The sequence below is a fragment of the Carlito syrichta genome, unplaced genomic scaffold (assembly GCF_000164805.1).
Source record: "Carlito syrichta isolate Samal-C Ts95f unplaced genomic scaffold, Tarsius_syrichta-2.0.1 Scaffold313175, whole genome shotgun sequence".
In the NCBI taxonomy this organism is placed as follows: domain Eukaryota; kingdom Metazoa; phylum Chordata; class Mammalia; order Primates; family Tarsiidae; genus Carlito; species Carlito syrichta.
The window spans coordinates 654,173-673,557 of record NW_007257271.1 but is presented as its reverse complement, the minus strand read 5'-3'; the positions used below and the strand labels follow the sequence as shown (position 1 = coordinate 673,557).

At 36.1% G+C, this 19,385-nt stretch overlaps 1 protein-coding gene across 7 annotated transcripts in view; it reads left to right on the top strand.

The window, feature by feature from the left end:
- CLASP2 (cytoplasmic linker associated protein 2) overlaps positions 1-19,385 on the top strand; it is a 207,754-nt gene that overhangs the window by 122,572 nt on the left and 65,797 nt on the right. For 4 of the 7 annotated variants that reach the window (XM_008070162.2, XM_008070168.1, XM_008070167.1 and 1 more), the window contains 6 exons: positions 2,000-2,170; positions 4,218-4,325; positions 11,150-11,256; positions 13,568-13,591; positions 14,893-15,137; positions 18,067-18,130. In XM_008070162.2, the coding sequence (XP_008068353.2) occupies positions 2,000-2,170; positions 4,218-4,325; positions 11,150-11,256; positions 13,568-13,591; positions 14,893-15,137; positions 18,067-18,130 (719 nt within the window). Of the gene's footprint in view, positions 1-1,999; positions 2,171-4,217; positions 4,326-10,135; positions 10,199-11,149; positions 11,257-13,567; positions 13,592-14,892; positions 15,138-18,066; positions 18,131-19,385 lie in introns of all 7 variants that reach the window. The other 3 variants (XM_021718618.1, XM_008070158.1, XM_021718620.1) reach the window with 2 other exon arrangements.

Here is a 19,385-nt window from a genome sequence, read left to right as displayed (position 1 = left end):
AATGGGATGAAACAGGATTTAAAATTTTTTTTACCTGGAGCATTATGAAAAAATTCAAATGAGCTGTCATTTTAAAATAGACTTGAATACTTTCCCTATAATAATTTAAAATTCCTTCTGTTCAAATAGCAAATTGTTAATTTCATTGGAAAAATTGCTTTGTTTTACAATGTTGCTATCACTAGTAGGAAATAACTTTCATGTAGTGCACTGGTAAAGTTTAGGATTAATTAGAGGTATAAATTATATTTAGCAAGACCATACCAAGAAAACTATACCAAGGGTCACAGATCAGCAGCCTGTGGACCACATCTAGCCTGCCTCCATTCATATATTAATTGGTCTACATAATATGATAAAAATCTGGAAATTTCAGAGCTTTCATTTTTGAAAAATTCCAAGACTGTACAGTATTGCTTCAAGACAGAACTGGCTAAAACTAAAAAGTCATCTCCCACTTAAGAAAAGGCAGGCAGTACTCTCTTCATCACAGTCTTATTACCACTCCCTGCTACACTCATTGCTCCTCTTTTTTTGACATCTTGTGCTTGACCCCATTGGCATTTGAGTCTTTTTAAAAATGAAGTGTGGGTAAGACTGTATAATGTACTACTGTACAACCCACTTACTGGGTAGGAGAAGTAGTGCCTGTGAAGGGGAACGGTTGCTTTCATGAAAATTTATTTAAGTGAAAGTAATTTTTCTATAGTGTTACCATTAAGAATCTACAGTTAGATTATACCCTGGAGTTTTATCATCTCTTGTCCTAGTCAATATAGCCATAAAGTGTTTTGATAGGGGGCTCATCCCCTTAAAATTTAACCCATGCATTTCTAGCTTAAAGCTATGTTTTGTAAACTTTTTTTAAAACCCATGCCTCAGTCTCTGCAAAGATTTTGTCTGACTCTGCCTCCCTGTCTCCCTGAATACATCCCCTCTACCTTTCAAGACTGCAAATTATTAGTTTGAAAGGGTCTGACATCTTTAACATCTTCCCCTTACTCCTATTCTATCCCCAGTACTTCATATCCCCGAATTTACCACCCTAATGTCCTTTGCTATTTGAAGGCAAATACCAAAGAGCAAGTTTATTTTTCAGCTGGCCCAGTTTCTCAACATTTAAAATTTAATTTTGTCGACTTTAAAAATATAACTAGCAGCAAGATAGATAACTTTGCTATACCCATTCAGAGGAATCTCACCAGGCAAACTTTTAAAAAATGAATTAAATTGTCATTATTATATATTTAACAAAAATAATAGTAATGATAAAATTAAGGTTTTTTTTCCTTTTAAATAGTCATGTGCTGCATAACCATATTTAGTAACAACAGACCACGTAATATAACCGTGTCCCTTCAAATTATACTACTATATTTTTACTGTACCTTTACTATGTTTAGATATCTTTAGATACACAAATACTTAACCATTGTGTCACAATTTTTTACAGTGTTCAGTGCTATACAGGTTTGTAGCCTAGGAGCAGTAAGCTATATTCCATATAGCCTAGATGTCTAGTAGGTTATACCATCAAAGTTCGTGTAAGTATATTCTATGATGTTCACACAGTGACAAATCACCTACTGACACATTTCTCAGAATGTCATCTGTAAGTGACATGTGACTGTGTATTGCTTTTTCACACAGAACATTTTAGCCATATGAAGTGTGTTATCAGATAAACAATTTCTTTGAAAATGTTTTATACTATTTGTGTTCTAAAAATCTTAATAGTGTCTTTCTTATTAAACATATTGTCTTATACCCCCAAAAAATGAAAGTATCTTTTAGGAGATTTACTATTCAGGTCTAGTATATATAGTATACCTTTTTTTTTAGGTTACATTTACATTTAAATCTTTCTCAGTCCACTTCTTTGACTTAGAACCTGCTGTACTATCACAGTTTTCTCCAATATATTTCTTTAATTTTTATCCTTTTAGCAAGTTATCTTGGAGTTCGTGTCTTACTATTTGTATATGTGTTTGGTATTCAGCTGGTAGCCGGTCTGGGTCTCCAGGAAGAGTTCTGACCACAACAACGCTGTCCACTGTGAGCTCTGGTGTTCAAAGAGTCCTGGTCAATTCAACCTCAGTGCAGAAAAGAAGCAAGATACCACGGAGCCAGGGGTGTAGCAGAGAGGCTAGTCCATCTAGGCTTTCAGTGGGTAAGCTTTTTTATGTAAGACTTGTGACCTTTTATTTCTTTTATATTTCAGGCTTTGGTATCATTGAAATAACTTTGAAATGTGATTAGGCACTTATAAGTTAGAAGAAAACCTAAAAGTTCAACAATTGAAATACAGATTATAAGTTGAATTAGGTATCTTATCTTAAAAGTGTGATTCATAGATGCTTTGAAAAGCATAGCTAATATATATATGTTTGACGTTGACATTTGTATTATGGTTTAGATCTACTCAAATACTAATAAACTTCTATTTTCTCTGTATTGACTAAGATTCTTTCAGTTTCAAATAACAGAAATGACAGTGGAAGCCAGCTTAAACAATAGAAGTGGGTTTATTGGCTCCTTTAACTAAAAATTTGGAGACTGTGCATCCCTTGGGATTAGCATTGCTCTCATGGACGTGGAATCTGTCTGTCCTTCCTTCCTCCTTCCCTCCCTTCCTCCTTCACTGCTTTATCAATCATGGGTCTGTTACTTGGTTTGTCATTCCCAGAGCAGAAATCCTCAGATTACTCCAACTTCGTTTTCATCATTGGTTTTTCGTGGTTTTAAGTCTTTTGTAGATTACCTGTGTAACTTTAAAGAATATACCCATATTTCTATTTCTTGTTTCATCAACTTTAATCAGTATTTCAACTTCCATACTGTCCCCTTAGAGTTATCAGTTTTATTTTTATCACTTTTAACATTTTACACATTCTTTTCTGCATCCACAAGCCAGTCTTACGTACTTGTTCTGTAAGTTTGCTATAAAAGGTGAAAAGCTATAAGTAATATTTACTGTGTTCTAAGTAAATAAATGTTGTTTGCTACCAATACATATAGTATGCTCATTTCTTACCAAAAGTACACTGTTAACTCTTAGGGACCACTTGAAGGAGAACATTCCTATTATAAAGAAATGAATTATCTTTTCTTACAGCCCTGTGAAGTTACATGCAGTTTTGCCACATCTTAATTTGCTTTGGATTTGGTCAATGACTGAGAATAATACACACATCTCAGATCCTCAAGTTTTGCTGTCCTTTCAGTAATGCTAACTGTTCTGTGAAGTTTCTTATTTTTTTGGAGACTTTGTTTCTAGTACTCTCTGAATTGTTGCTTTCTGGACCTCTCCCTCAGCTATCATCTTGAGATTCTCATTTACTGCTTTCCTGGATTGAATGCACTCTTTCCTGGATCCTCTTTTTCTTGATTTACTCTTTTGCTTTGCTCATACACATTCTCAAATAAATTCCTTAGAAATTGTGTGTAGGAGTCAAGCTTTTTTGAAGCCTTACTTGTATGAGAATGTCTTTATTCAATAGGTGGCACAGATTTCTTTTATGCCTACAGACTTTGAATTAGTGTGTCCTTAGTAGCTTTTCATTTACGCTGTGTCTGCTGTGTTGACCAAGAGCCTGTTTTAATTTAGGCTGATTCACTTCTTCCTGTTATCCAGACATTATTTTAAATTATCTACTCTACTTTTAGTTAGTCTTCACCCCTGCTTATTATTGCCTTTTGTATTTGTATTTGTGGTTTTTTATTTGTGAGGAGTGAGAGAAGCTGTGGGACTTGAAAGCATTGGGTCATTTTTTCCCTCTGTATCTTAAATGGAAAACATAAGAATGGGCATTGTATTTTAGATTAATATTTGATATGTATAGATTTTTCTATTAGAAAGATTTTGACTTAAGATACCATAAGTGATAGAAGTCTTTATAGTTCAGTCAACAAAGAGAAAAATTGAATTTTACTGTTGTGTACAATATTTTAAATCATCTTTTTATTTGTAGCCTTTTAATTTTAGTAAAATATTTAGTAAAATACTGCCCTTCTAATCTCATACAAACTAAAGGACTATATTTAAGAAATTTAGCTGTATTCCTGGTAATGTTTCATCAAGAGTAATTTCTTTTCAGCCTTAGACAAACTTGAGTTATTGTTCAGTTTTTAAGAAAGCAAAATAAAACCAAAGTTTTTTAAAATGCAAACTCTATTCTGTTTTTCACCCTTGTTATGCCACTGTTACTTCATACCAGCCCGAAGCAGCCGTATTCCTCGACCAAGTGTGAGTCAAGGATGCAGCCGGGAAGCTAGTCGGGAGAGCAGCAGGGACACAAGTCCTGTTCGCTCTTTTCAACCTCTTGGTACGTATTTGGGCAGGCATGATATGTGCTGTTTATCAGTGTTATAACCATCTGATAATGACAACATACCTGGGATTTATGAAGAAATAGACTATCTTTGCCTCTATTTCTTTTCTGTCATTTTGAGGAAAGAGTCAGAAGGAAATTATGTTTGGGAAATTCCTTTGAAGTTATTTACTTGTCTTAAATGAGAAAATTAGTCATTGTGTGAACAAATTGCCTTCATAATCAAGTAAATGTCACACAGATTTAAATTTCAGAATATTGAAGTCAAGATTTTTTGTAACAAGTAAATTTGTAAACTTTAAAGATAGCATTGAACTATTTAAACTCAAGTGAACTGTGGACTATTTACTTTGATAAAATAAGTACTTTTTTTCTTATCAGGAGAAACATGGCTATTTCAACTTAGATCATTTAATATAGATTCCTGGAAAGAGTTACAAAATAATACATGAACTACTTATTATCACTTGGAAGGATTAACATGTTTTACAGTATTTTACAGTTTAACAGTCATTTCCCATATAGTAGCTCATGTCTTGTCACTGCTGTAAAACTTGTTTATCTCTGATTATAGAGATTATATTGTAAACTTGATTATATTTACCTTGATTATAATAATTTTTAAAACTTTATGGTAACTGGAAGCCGGGTGGCGTGGCTCACACCTATAATCCCAGCACTTTGAGAGACAGAGGTGAGAAGATTGTCTGAGTCCAGGGATTCCAGACCACTGTGGGGCAACTTGGCAAGACCTTGTCTCTACAATAAATCAAAAAATCATCTGGGCATGGTGGTGCATGCCTGTAGTTCCAGCTACTTGGAAGGCTGAAGTGGAAGGATCGCCTGAGCCCAGTGGGTTGAGGCTGCGGTGGCCATGAGCGTGCCACTACAATTCAGCTTGGGACACACACACACACACACACACACACAGATCACGGGGGTTTTTTTTGTTTATTTTTAGATGAGAATCTTAAGAATTCTGCATGGTGCTGCAGCATTTTAATTAGTACTTTGTTTATACAGGGGGAACTAAAAAAGCCTGGAATTTATTTATTAAAAAAGTATGCCGGGCTCGGTGGCTCAGCCTGTAATCCCGCACCTTTGGGAGGCTGAGGTGAGTAGATTGCCTGAGCCCGCGGGTTTGAGACCCGCCTGGGCAGCGAGACCTCATCTCTACAATAAATAAAAAAAAATCAGCTGGGCGTGGTAGCACATGCCTGTAATTCCGGCTACTTGGAAAGCTGAGGTGGAAGGATCGCCGCAGCCCAGCAGATTGAGGCTGTGGTGGCCGAGAGCGGCCACTACACTCCAGTCTGGGCGACAGAGTGAGACTCCAACTCAAAAAAAAAAAAGTATGTAGCCGGACATGGTAGCACACGCCTGTAGTTCCAGCTACTTGGAAGGCTGAGGTGGAAGGATCTCCAGAGCCCAGCAGGTTGACGCTGGTGTGGCCATGAGTGTGCCACTGCACTCCAGCCTTGGCGACAGAGAGACTCCAACTCAAAAAAAAAATTGTGTATTTATTCTTACATGTTTAAACTTCAGTCACCTTCAGAGTACTCTTTGTTTAACGCAGTACACATGTCAAAACACTTTTTCCACTGCTCAAAACAGTTTTTGAACTTGTCCATTTTGATGCCTTTTAGTGTTTCTGCTGTTTTTGGTTTCACCTCTTGTACATTGGCAAATTGTTTCCCTTTGAGGACTTTTTCATCCAGGGAAACAAAAAAAAAGGCACTTGGGGCAAGATTGGTTGAATATGGAGGATAGGGCATAGGGTCATGCTGTTTTTGGTCAAAAACTGCTGAACACTCAGTGGGGTTTGGGCAAGTGACTGGTGGAAGAGCCAGTCACTTGTTTGCCATAACTCGGGACGTTTCTTCCACAAATTGTGATGCAACCTCCTCAAAACTTCCAGATAAAACTTTTACTTAACAGTTTGATCCAGAGGAACAAATTCTGAGTATACTATAAGGGGCCTGCCCTCCCAAAGATAGTTCTGAGGGGTTTTGGCCCCCTCCACCCCTCCATATCCATAAGCCTATAGCCACTTCAGATTTCTTCTTTAACACAGTGTAGTTTACTGTAATACTTTTTAAGTTGAAATACTATAAGTTGAAAGTTGCTCTTCAAACTTTGAAATGCTTAGATAGAATATAGTTCTATGTGTCTTCTGGAATTCTTATATCCTCAGATAGATGTGCTATATAGAATTTCTAGTGGTTAATGTCTGATTTTGTGGGCCGTTTGGCTCAAATGTATCACAAGGTTTTCTGTACTTACCTAGAAAACCTCGCCGGGCTCGGTGGCTCAGCCTGTAATCCCGCGCCTTTGGGAGGCTGAGGTGAGTGGATTACCTGAGCCCGCGGGTTCGAGACCCGCCTGGGCAGCGAGACCTCATCTCTACAATAAATCAAAAAATCAGCCGGGCGTGGTAGCGCATGCCTGTAATTCCGGCTACTTGGAAGACTGAGGAGGAAGGATCGCCGGAACCCAGCATGTCGAGGCTGCGGTGGCTGGGAGCGGCCACTGCATTCCAGTCTGGGTGACAGAGTGAGACTCCAACTGGAAAAAAAAAAAGAAAACCTCATTAAGCTGGGAACACAGAAATATCCTCAACCCTTGTTTGTATTCCTGCCCCAGGTGCCAAAGAGTTTTCCTCTTTCCCTTACTCCTGTGGGAAGGTGCCAAGGTAAACAGAACTGTTTTGCATCACTAAGGCTGTGTGGCAAAGATTTTGCCAGAGATATTATTAGTTCATATATAATAGAGTTAATCTGTAGAGTGTATATGTATGTGCATATATACACACACATACATGGTGCATCTTCACGCATATACGTTTAAAGAAATGAAATAAATCCTACATTTGTATAAAATAAGCATGCAGTTTTGAGGAGTTGAGGGAAGTGGAATGGGTATGTGGTGGTTTAAGAACATATGTCAGGAGTTATATGGACTGGGTTCATATCCACGATCTGTAACCTGTGTCTGGATTTCCTCATCTGTAAAACAAGGATAATAATAGCATGTATTTCTTTGGGTTGTTTTGGAAACTCATAAATGAGAAAATACATGAGAAACTCAGAGCAGTGGTTGGCACATATGAGCACTTTGTTATGGTAGCCATTATGGTCATCATCATTGCCATCACTGCTGCTGCCGCCACTACTGCTCCACTTCTTCCTCCTGAAGCTCTAATCACTCACTCTATAAATAGTCTCATTACTCTTCAATGGCAAGGGTCTCAGATCTTATTAATGGTACAGCACTTGCAATTATATAATACTAATTTTGCAGAATTACTAGAAAACATATCAAGACACCAAAATGTGTCTCTGTACCTTTTAAGCCTGTACAATAATTAGAGATTAAAGGAAATGTATAATCTACTACTAAAAAGTAAACATTGATATGCCACTTTTTTAAAAAATAGGTTGTCTAGTAATTTTCTTTTTTGTTATTTTCTAGATTCATCTTAAAGCTTTCATTTGACAATTTAAATTACTTAAATTTTGCTATTATTTCAATTTTATTATTAAAGGAAGCAGTTCTCTTGATTCTCATGGAAGTTTCTATTTGGGCTAATGGTGATTAAACCTTTCAGTCATATAGTTTTAAAAGAATTGGCTTTTTTATAGACCATTTATTTACATATGGATACTACACAGAGGACACTGCAGCAAGTTAACCTTGTTTTGCAGGATGATGAGTAGCATTCCCATTTTCTACGTTTGCCTACATTCTATGATTCTTACTGTATTTGTTTATCAGGTGAAATGCTTTTGTTGCCTATGACTTTGAATATTCATATTCAACAGATGAATCCCCTAAGTTATTATGTATTCACTTATTTCTAAAGCCCTTGCCCTTGAGGGCCTTAAAGCTGCAAAAATACATCAGAGCAGAGCAAAGCGGAACTTCTTAGGACTTGCCCCCTTAGTTTCCATTTATTTCTGGGACCAAGTTTTTTTAAAGGCTGACTTTATTTCAGAGAGATGAGTGATGCCTCTTACCTGTTATCTTCAGTAATAGATAACTATTGCTTCTATAAAGTTTTTCAAAGATTTTTATGCATTAGCCATTTCTAGATTTATTCAACTCTTCCCATTTTATAAATTACTACTGTTAGATAAAATTAAAACTATGTATTAGTATATTTTACTAATGATTCTAGTTACCTTTCAGGGCTGTTTCAACCTTTTGTGCTTCATTCTCTCCGTTTAATTCTTTCTCTCAATCTTGTGATCCTTTTCCTGTAGCAAAGGAAAGAGTGACTTGTGTAATAAAAGTCTTTTAACTGCTCTAATTAACATATCATGTTGACCGGGCATGATAGCTCATACCTGTGATCCCAGCACTTTAGGAGGCAAAGGCAGGAGGATTCCTTGAGCTCTGGAGTTCAAGACCAGCCTGGACAACATAGTAAGACTTGACTTCTATCAAAAAAAAAAAAAAGAAAGAAATAAGCTGGGCCTGGTGGCACATACCTATAGTCCTAGCTACCAGGGAGGCTGAGGTGGGAGAATTGCTGGAACCCAGGACATTGAGGTTGCAGTGAGCTATAATCATGCCACTGCACTCCAGCCTGGGCAACCGAGTAAGACCTCAATTTAAAAAAATATGTATATATACACACACTCTCATATCTGAGGAAGAATAACTTAGAATAAAAGTAATATATTTTATTAAATATTGAAACGCATTTTTCCTAGCTATTTATTTCTGTATGTAAGAGAAAGATTGACTTTATGGTGTTATGAAAATTAGGATTTTAAGAACTAAAATGCAAAATATGCTAAATTCAGATTCTAGAGCAGTATATAGAGATATGTCACACATTTCTAGGTTTTTTGGTTAAATTAACCTACTAAATAAGAATTTATATTCTGTGACCCATTATGGAAAACTTTATGTTAACAAAAGTGAGGTGTATTATCTTTTGAACAGTGTAAAGGTGTAAAAAGATTCTGAGGATTATCTCTTACTAGTAATGTGACTCTGATCAAATTAATTTCTGTGCTTTAGTTTCCCCATCTGTCTTAATTCGTTTGGGCTGCTGTAAAAAAATACCATAGATGGGATGCTTATAAATGACAGAAATTTATTTCTCATGATTCTAGAGACTAGGAAGTCCAAAATCAAGACACCAGCAGTTTTGGTGTCTGGTGAAGACCCATTTCCTGGTTCATAGATGACACCCTCTCACTGTGTCCTCATATGAGTTGGCTAGCTCTCTGGAGTTTCTTTTATAAGGGCACTAATCACAATCTGGAGTGCTTTGCCCTCCTGACCTAATTGCTTCCTAAAGGCCCTTTGGCCTCCTAATATCACCTTGGGCATTAGGATTTCAACATATGAATAGGGTGGGGGTGGCAACAAACGTTTAAACCATAGCCCTACCTGTAAAGTGGAATAGTGGTTAACTGCCTCATTGGGTGCCAGCATTAAAGGAGATAAGGTTATTATTAGTTACTAGTTGCCATAGTGGTTTTTTTTTTTTAACTATAATGTTTGTTTTTTATTTTTTTATTTCATGCTTGTACTTTTGACATTTCCTTCCATTTGAATACTTCCTTTGTCTCTTGTAGGCCTATGTCTGTCCACCTAGATGTAAGATGTGTTTGTGTGTCAGGGATGATGATGCAGTGCTAATATTCAGTTGCCCTATTTGGCAATATTCTGATCATTAACTATTAAGAGTAACTTCAGTGTTAACCAACTCTCCTTGCCTGACAGTAGTGCTGCCACTATTCCTTGTTTCTGTGGTAATAGATGAGGTTTGTATGGTCCTGTTATTCCAGCCTCCAGACACCATTCCAGATCAACTGGTGCCCTCTACGCCCCAGATGTGTATGGGGCCTCAGGTGAAGGATGAGTACATTTTCACTATCATCTGGCATTATCTCAGATTTTGTCCTTTCAGTTTTCATTGAATAATATTTATGTTTTAAAATTAATTTTTTAAAATTTAACTTGTTGGAGAATAAATCATTTGTGTCTTTTTCTTTCCCCCCAAGTAACATTTTCCCCTTCAGCAACCTTATTGGACATTTTTCTCACCAGTAGATGGACATTTTTCTGTTGTATAACCTGTTATGTCATTTTAAAATATAGAATTGTTTTATGTTCTCAGTTATGTACTTCATCTTTGTATATATGTTTAAAAAAAAAAAAACCAAAATGGTGGATGAAGTGTTTTAATTGTAAATGGAGGGTATAGAAAGCAGTTGAGAGGGGGAATTCATCTCTGCTTTGTCTTTATATACCTAAGAATGTTGGGCACATAGTAGACACTTAACATATATCAAATGATCTGTCTTAGTTAAAGAATAAAGCCAACCTGTCTTGAAGGAGAGGAGATAATAATCAGAGCTTTTTTTTCTTTGTAAATTCCTGGTGAGGCTTCATTGATCTCCTTAACCATTATTGGTTGAGGATTGATCTTTGTTCTGGGTTACTCTGTAGTTCAACTGTATGGATGATATCTGCCTGAATTGAAAGAGCTGGATTAATTACAGGGCTATAGATTGAGAGCCCTTGGTTGCCAGCCATGCTTTCTTCTACCTTGTGGTCATAAACAAACAGCTACTATTATTTAAACCTATTTTTCACATATTATCAATAATTTTAATTATCTTTATCCTTTTATTTTACCAAAAGCCAAATGTGCCCAGAAAATACAATATTGCTTTTAAAATGCTTTGCCCCATTGGTTTTTTCGCCCCCCCTCCCATTTAAAGATCTTAAATTTTCCCAACCTGACACTGTACATGTATGACTCCTTCAAAGCTATTTTTTTTCTTTTGACAAATTAGGTCCAGGGTATGGGATCAGCCAGTCAAGTCGACTGTCATCTTCTGTCAGTGCCATGAGAGTCCTGAACACAGGTTCCGACGTGGAAGAGGCAGTAGCAGATGCCTTGGTACTCTTCTCCATTTTCTTATCATTATACGTGTTTCCATTATGAAACGAATGTAAGAGGAAGCAATCTCCTCATGTAGGAAAGGGGATAGGAAAATAATTTTATTAAGTCTAGGAAGATAAGATGTGGATGGTGTAAAAAGCAGAGCGATATAAATTCTTGGTCTTTGTCAGTCATTCCAAATTTTAAGCCAGGGTCAGTAATACTCCTGATGGGGTGTCAGAAATATAAATATTGATGTTTTTAATATGGTAATATGTTTTATGCACTGTAGTATACTGAAGGTAAGGGCAAATAGATAAGTATATAGATTATACACTTACGGGCAATTACAAGGCTTCTTAACCTTGGGTATTTAGGGATTTTTTTAGTCTGGAGTTGGATTTTGTTTAGTCTTTTAACTATTTGTATTTTCTGAGCTGAAAGAAAGTATACCGTTGAAGCAAATTATAATTAAACTATGAGTATATCTTATAATTAGGTATAACTCCTGGTTATTTATGCCTGACTCACTAAAACCGTGAGGTTTAAAAACGTATTCTGCAGATCCATAATAGTTTGTCAAGAAAATGGTATGCATATGTCATTGCTGTTTTTCTTATTCAAAATTATGTAGGAAGTATTATTTGAAAAATTGTATCTGGCTTCAGCTAATTTCCCAAGTCAATTAAGTATGACTTCCTCTTTCAAATTATGACATTAATACTATATTTGAGAAACATTTACTCAGTTTCTTACCCTGAACTTATAAAAGGCCCCGTCTGTATTTTGAAATAAAAAATTATATATATACTTAAAACTGCATAACACATCTTCACCAGTGTTGATGTAATACAGTGTTTGCCATATAGATTTGGAAAGGCAAAGGATTTTTTTTTTTTTCTCTGTCTTTTTAAGTCAGAGTCTCATTCTGTTGCCCATACTGGGGTGCAGTGGCACACTCATGGCCACCACAGCCTCAACCTAATGAGCTTGGGTGATCCTTTTGCCTCAGCCTTCAAGTAGTTGGAACTACAGGTGCACACCACCATGCCCAGCTGACTTTTTTGATTTATTGTAGAGACAAGGTCTCACCATGTTGCTCAGGCTGGACTCGAACCCCTGAGCTCAGGTAGTCCTCTCGCCTCTGCCTCCCAAAGAGCTGAGATTACAGGTGTGAACCACTGCACCTGGCTGAAAGGCAAGTTTTTAAAAATGTTATTTGGTAATAGCTGTCATTTATTGAATATCATCATATGTATAGTTCTGTTCTAACAGTCTATATATGCTAAGTTTTTCCCATTACCTAAGCCATTTATTTCTTACAAATTAATATAAGTAGGGACTTTGTTCCGTTGAGCATGAGATATGTTGATCACATCTTGTTCTGATGATAGCACATCAATCAGGTGTTTAAAATTTATGCATCATTATTTTATTTCTCAAGTCATGTTTTCTGGGTTTTTTTAAATTGGATAATTTACCAGTTAAATTCTGCTTACATAAATGTTGTTAATTGAATAGGTCATTTTTGGACTATTACTTATAAGTGTGTTGGAATTATATGAGGAATATTTATCCATCAAAGCTAAAATATGAATCTCCAAAAATCAGATTCTTTCTTCTTCCATTGTTTGATAGCACAGATACTCAAGTTATAACTATCAATTTTTTTTCTTTTTTTCTTTTTTTCTTTTTTATTTTTTTGAGTTGGTGTCTCACTCTGTCGCCCAGACTGGAGTGCAGTGGCCGCTCCCGGCCACCGCAGCCTCAACCTGCTGGTCTCCGGCGATTCTTCCGCCTCAGCCTATCAAGTAGCCGGAATTACAGGCATGTGCTACCACGCCCGGCTGATTTTTTGATTTATTGTAGAGATGAGGTCTTGCTGCCCAGGTGGGTCTGGAACCCGCGGGCTCAGGCAATCCACTCACCTCAGCCTCCCAAAGGCGCGGGATTACAGGCTGAGCCACTGAGCCCGGCTACAACTTTTAGGAGAAAACTTTTCAGCTATTAAGCCTAATTTATACCTGGGGAAAATCATAGAAAGAAATTTAACTTTGGAAATGGCATAAGGATCCAAATAAGAAACACAGTTTCTTTGGGAACACTGATTATGAGAATATTCTTGTAACTTAGATATTTTTCTTTGAATTAAAGGATAGTAACAAGGTTGAAGATATAGCTTGAGAATAAGCAGGTCTTTTGTATTTATATGTTAAAAAAAAGTAATGTATCTGATCATGGGCATTATTAATGCCTACTTCTCTGTGCTGTTTAGCAAAATGTTCTTCATTATTTTCAATTTTTCTCTTTATAAATTTACTGCTCTCAGCTCTTAGGAGACATACGGACTAAGGTATAAATATTGCTATTTTCTGACATCTTATGATATCATAACTTTTTTTTCTTTGCTTCATCAGTTTAACACATGACAGTCTTCTATAAAAAATTAAAGTAGAAGTAGTAAAATCCTTAGACATACAGGTATTTTCTATAAATGTCATTATCAAGAGGGAGGTACTGCTTGAATAGCGTCTTGTTGAATTGCTAGTACTTTCAACTGATTATTTAATACAAATGAGATAAGGTCATTCACACTGACATTTATAACAAAACTGATCCTAGACCTCAACACAGGAAACATCACAGTGTCACCATTGAAATTAAGTTGGTATTGGTAAATCAATATGAAATGCTTATTGATAAAAATGTCATTATAAAACTGTTTTGAACTTAAATTCTATTTCTTTTAGATTTTAGACTTTAGAGAACTTATTGCCAATTTTTGTGCTTATTCTGTTTCATAGAAGCATCTTCACCACTCACCAGCCAAAATTTAAATATAGATGTATAAAGATTTGTTTTCAGCTCTTCCAAGGGAAATCTTAAATAAGATATTTTTTCTCTCTCATATTACTTTTAATATGAAAGGTATAATTGGCAGTTACATATATTAAAGAATAATAAACCTTAGATATGAAGAAATCAAAGGAATCTAAATATACTTTCTCATATTTTGAAATAGTCAAATGGATACATTGAGAATAGATTGGAGGGCCCTCAAGGAGGCTGCCTCTTAAAAATAATAGTAAGAAAAACAGTTTTTCATCATTTTTTGTTTTCTACTTCTCTAGGAGACATGTGGGTTGGGTACATGGGAAGGAAGAGTGGCAAGAGAAGTAGTAGTGGAGATGAAAGAATAGGGGAAAGAGAGGTAGAAAGACAGGAAAAAATGGAACTTGACATAGGAGAAACATAGATTTTTCTGATCCATTGTACTCTTCCTTTAGAAAGGTAATATTTTCTTCTCACCAACTCAAATTTCTTGTATAGTTTGTTTATTCTAATAATGCTTGGTTTTCCATAAAAAGGAGAAAGGAAAATGCCCACATTTTTAAGCACTTCCCACTTTACATATCCATGTAGTCTTTTCTGCTTCTACCACTTCCCGTTGTAAGAATATTTTGCCTTCTACTAACTTCTAAAACATATTTTCTGAAGAAAAACTAAATATTGACATTTTGTTATTACAATGATTAGCAGCATGCTTTGTACTGATTTTAAAGCAAAAGTCGGTCATTTTGTGGTCAGTAGAAATTGCAAAATACCAAGATATTCTTTTGGTTACTGCTAATTAAGTTCTTTATGTATAAACAGAAAAAACCTGCTCGAAGAAGATATGAATCATATGGAATGCATTCAGATGATGACGCCAACAGCGATGCATCTAGTGCTTGTTCAGAACGCTCCTACAGTTCTCGAAATGGTAGTATTCCTACATATATGAGGCAGACAGAAGATGTGGCAGAAGTTCTCAATAGATGTGCTAGTTCCAACTGGTCAGAAAGGAAGGAAGGCCTCCTGGGTCTGCAGAACCTATTGAAAAATCAGAGAACACTAAGGTAAGATGCGGTATCATAAAATAATTTTTCTTTCAGGTTAGCACCTTTTGACTTGACTTTATTTCTGTAATACTTCAGAGATACTAGTACGGTAACAGACTTGTCCTGAATTCATATGGTTGCATCAAAGTGTTTTTCCCAAGCCTCAGTCTTCACCATTTGTACTATAATTCACTAAAAAATACTTTAATTCACTTGCTCTATTTAATGAAACGTTTTAAAAGGAAATTTTTAATTCATAAATAGAAACTAAATGAAATGTTTTATTAAACTTAATATTAAGCCGGGCTCGGTCGCTCAGCCTGTAATCCCGTGCCTTTGGGAGGCTGAGGTGAGTGGATTGCCTGAGCCCGCGGGTTCGAGACCCACTTGGGCGGCGAGACCTCATCTCTACAATAAATAAAAAAAAATCAGCCGGGCGTGGTAGCGCATACCTGTAATTCCAGCTACTCGGAAGGCTGAGGAGGAACAATCGCCAGAGCCCAGCAGGTCAAGGCTGCGTTGGCCGGAAGCTGCCACTGTACTCCAGTCTGGGTGACAGAGTGAGACTCCAACTCAAAAAAATAAAGTAAATAAAATAAAATAAATAAATTTAATATTAAACTAAATAATAAACTGTGTATAATAATAACGATGACTAGTTTATGAAAACTCATTCCAGCTAAATGTTTCCATGAGAGGAAAGAATATTTATGCTTACTTGAAAATGAGGTATATTCTTGGTGTGCATGTAATATGTGAATCTTAGTATAATATGAAGGCAAATTGGAATGAATGTCTCTAAGAACAGTTTATTTTGAGCCTGGCTCATGCCTGTAATCCTAGCACTTTGGGAGGTGGAGGCAAGAGAGAGGAATGCCTAAGCCTGGGGGTTCAAGACCAACCTGGGCAACTTGGCAAGACTCTACAATTTAAAAAAAAAAAAAAATTAGCCAGCGTGATGGCACGCACCTGGTGGTTCCAGCTCCTTGGAAGGCTGAGGCGGAAGAATCTCTTGAGCCCAGCAGGCCGAGGCCACAGTGGCTGAGACCATGCCTCTGCACTCCAGCAGAGAGAGATGCCAACTCAAAAACCAAAAAAAGTTTATTTTGTTTTTTATTTCCTTTCTGAATAGCCTTAGCTTGCTTTTTTTCTTCCTGCATTCTTCATTATCCTTGAATCTGTAATGTTTTTAAGTCTTTAGAGTCAACCCCTTTAAGAGTCTAGCTTCAGATATTTCATAGGTTTCAGTATGATGGAATATAGAAGGTGACTTCCTGATTTCATACCTGTGAAATCAGGTTTAATATACTTGCTATATATTTATTTTAGGATGTATTAGAATGACATAATTTAAAAAATAAATGTTTATGTAGTACCTAATGTATTTTCATGTGTGCATATCACACTTCATGAATCACGGCAGTAAATCATCATTGTTATCAGTCCATGAAAATTAAGTTAATAATAGTTTCAGTATATCATTTTATTTATTTTATTTGAGTTGAGTTGTGGGGTACAAGTGAGGATTTGCCGTATAAGTAGGCTGCACGCAGATGATGTTTGGATTTCTAGCTGGCCCTCTCTTCCCCTGGTAGTGGACCAGATACCCATTGTGTTGCCACATACTTTTCCAACTTCCAGCAGTGCCCTGAGACTGCCAGTCCTACCCTGTGCTAATGTGACTAGTGTTCAGGGCTCGCTTATGAGTCAGAACATGCTATATTGGGGTGTTTGTTTCTGTGATAGTTCACTTAGTATAATGGTCTCCATTTGCATCCAAGGTGCTGCAAAGGCCATGATTTTGCTTTTTAAGGCTGACAGTGTAGAAATAGTTTAGAAAAGATTTTAGTCCCTAAGTGGCAAAACTTAAGAAAACATCTCAGCACTTAAAAAGATAAGATTCATATAATGGCAGGGCTGGGGATTAGCAGACACTAGACACAGCTAGGGGAGAGAGAAGGGGAGCATATGGCAACATACTGGGTACCTGGTGTACTGTCGGGGAGAGAGGGCCAGCTAGAAAACCAAGCTTCACTTATGTAACAAATCCTCACTTGGACCCCAAAATTCTTGAATAAAACATAAAAGTAAAAAAGATTCATGTGATGTGAATGCTGCATGTAAATTTTCCCTGTTACACTACATTAATGAAATATGATTGTATTTCTTTTCATAACCTTTTAACTTTAAAATGGTGTGGGTTACAATGGAACTGTTGTTGTATTTGATAACTTTGTACTTAGTCTGACTAGTAAATCCCACAAATTTATCCATTTTGAGTGCTGATTTTTTTAAACCTTTTTTCTTGTTAAGAAGCTTAATTTTAGACAGAGGAGAGAAGATTGCCTGAGCCCACGGGTTCAAGACCAGCCTGGGCAACATGGCAATACCTCGTCTCTACAATAAATTAAAAAAAAATTAGCTGGGCATGGTGGTGAGGGCCTGTAGTTCCAACTACTTTGAAAGCTAAAGTGGAAGGATTGCCTGAGCCCAGCAGGTCAAGACTGCAGTGGCCGTGAGCGTGCCACTGCACTCCATCCTAGGTGACAGAGTGAGACTCCAACTCAAAAAAAATACGAAACTGCTGGGCTCGGTGGCTCAGCCTGTAATTCCATGCCTTGGGAGGCTGAGGTGAGTGGATTGCCTGAGCCCGCGGGTTCGAGACCCGCCTAGGCAGGCGAGACCTCATCTCTACAATAAATCAAAAAATTAATCGGGCGTGGTAGCGCGCCTGTAATTCCAGCTACTCAGAAGGCTGAGGCAGAAGGATCGCCGGAGCCCAGCAGGTCAAGGCTGTGGTGGCCGGGAGCAGCCACTGCACTCCAGTCTGGGCGACAGAGTGAGACTCCAACTCAAAAAAAAATACAAAACTTAATTTTATATAGGTTACAATTATATGATGTCTTCCTACAGAAAATATTAATTAGCTGCTTTATTATTTTGGCAGTCGAGTTGAACTGAAAAGATTATGTGAAATTTTCACAAGAATGTTTGCTGATCCTCATGGCAAGGTATGTTTTAGTGTTCAAGATTACTTATTACTGTGGGGTATCATTTGTATATTGCCCCCCAAAAAGTAAAATAATAGCAGAAAACTGTAAGCCATTTTTATTCTGTTGTTGTCCCTAATGGTAGAATATTTTGAAGCATAATTAAAATAAAGTGTTTCGTATCATGCATAATTTAGAAATTGCTTTCTGGTAACCATTTGAGCTCCTCCAATTAGAGAATGTCTAAGACTGAAAAGTAAAGGAGGTATAGTTACAAGCACAGTGCTTATATAATTTAGTCAAGGTAATGTATTTTGTGTTACTAAGAACATTTTACTATTTGTAAAAGATATAATTAATGTAAGTTGAAAAAAGTTTCTAACATTTTATTCAGTTTTCTTCTGTGGTTAATTTTTCATCTGTGATAATATTGATGTAAATATATTCCTATTTTGAAAGAATGATTTTGTCTAAAAGAATTGTCATTAAATAACACAAAGGGACAAAATATGACGCTAGCCATAGTTGGTAGTGATATAAAAGAAGAAACATTTCATACATTGAAATAGTCCATCAAAATTTTCAGAACTTGGTTCAATTTTCGATGTTAATTAAAACATAATTAAGTACTTATGCATAATCTGCATGTGTACTGTGAAATTTTGGTTTACTTTGATTTATAGCACTGATATTAAAGTTTATTTATTTTGTTTTCAGCACTGTATTTGACAATGGAGAATCTTTATTAAGTGTCTTCCTTTAGGACACCAAATGTCTACAGGAGACTGTCTAACCTAAGTGAGAGGGAGATGTGACAAGGAAATTTTAAGAAAAATATTAATGAATTTCACTTTACTGTTTCTTTTTATTGTCTTCACTTTATTTTTGCACATATCATTTCCTTCTCTTTTTTTCTATTTTCAGTATTTTCATTATCTACAATGCTACTTAAAGATATTAAAGACCCACTTTATACATAAACTAAAAACCCAGCTAAAGATTTAAATCCAGTGGAGTATATATTTAATTATTTAATCAAATTGCTTATACTTTAAAACAGTATTTTTCAGTGATTATTCTGTCAGAAGTTATATTTATTTTATCTGAGGATAAAAGATTTCATTAAAAGACAAAAATGAAAATACATTTGGTAAGCAGTTTGTTTAGCAAAATTTTTTAAAGTTTGTAACTTTTAAACTGAACATATAGGTAACTATATTTTATTTATTTATTTATTTATTTATTTATTTTTTGAGTTGGAGTCTCACTCTGTCAC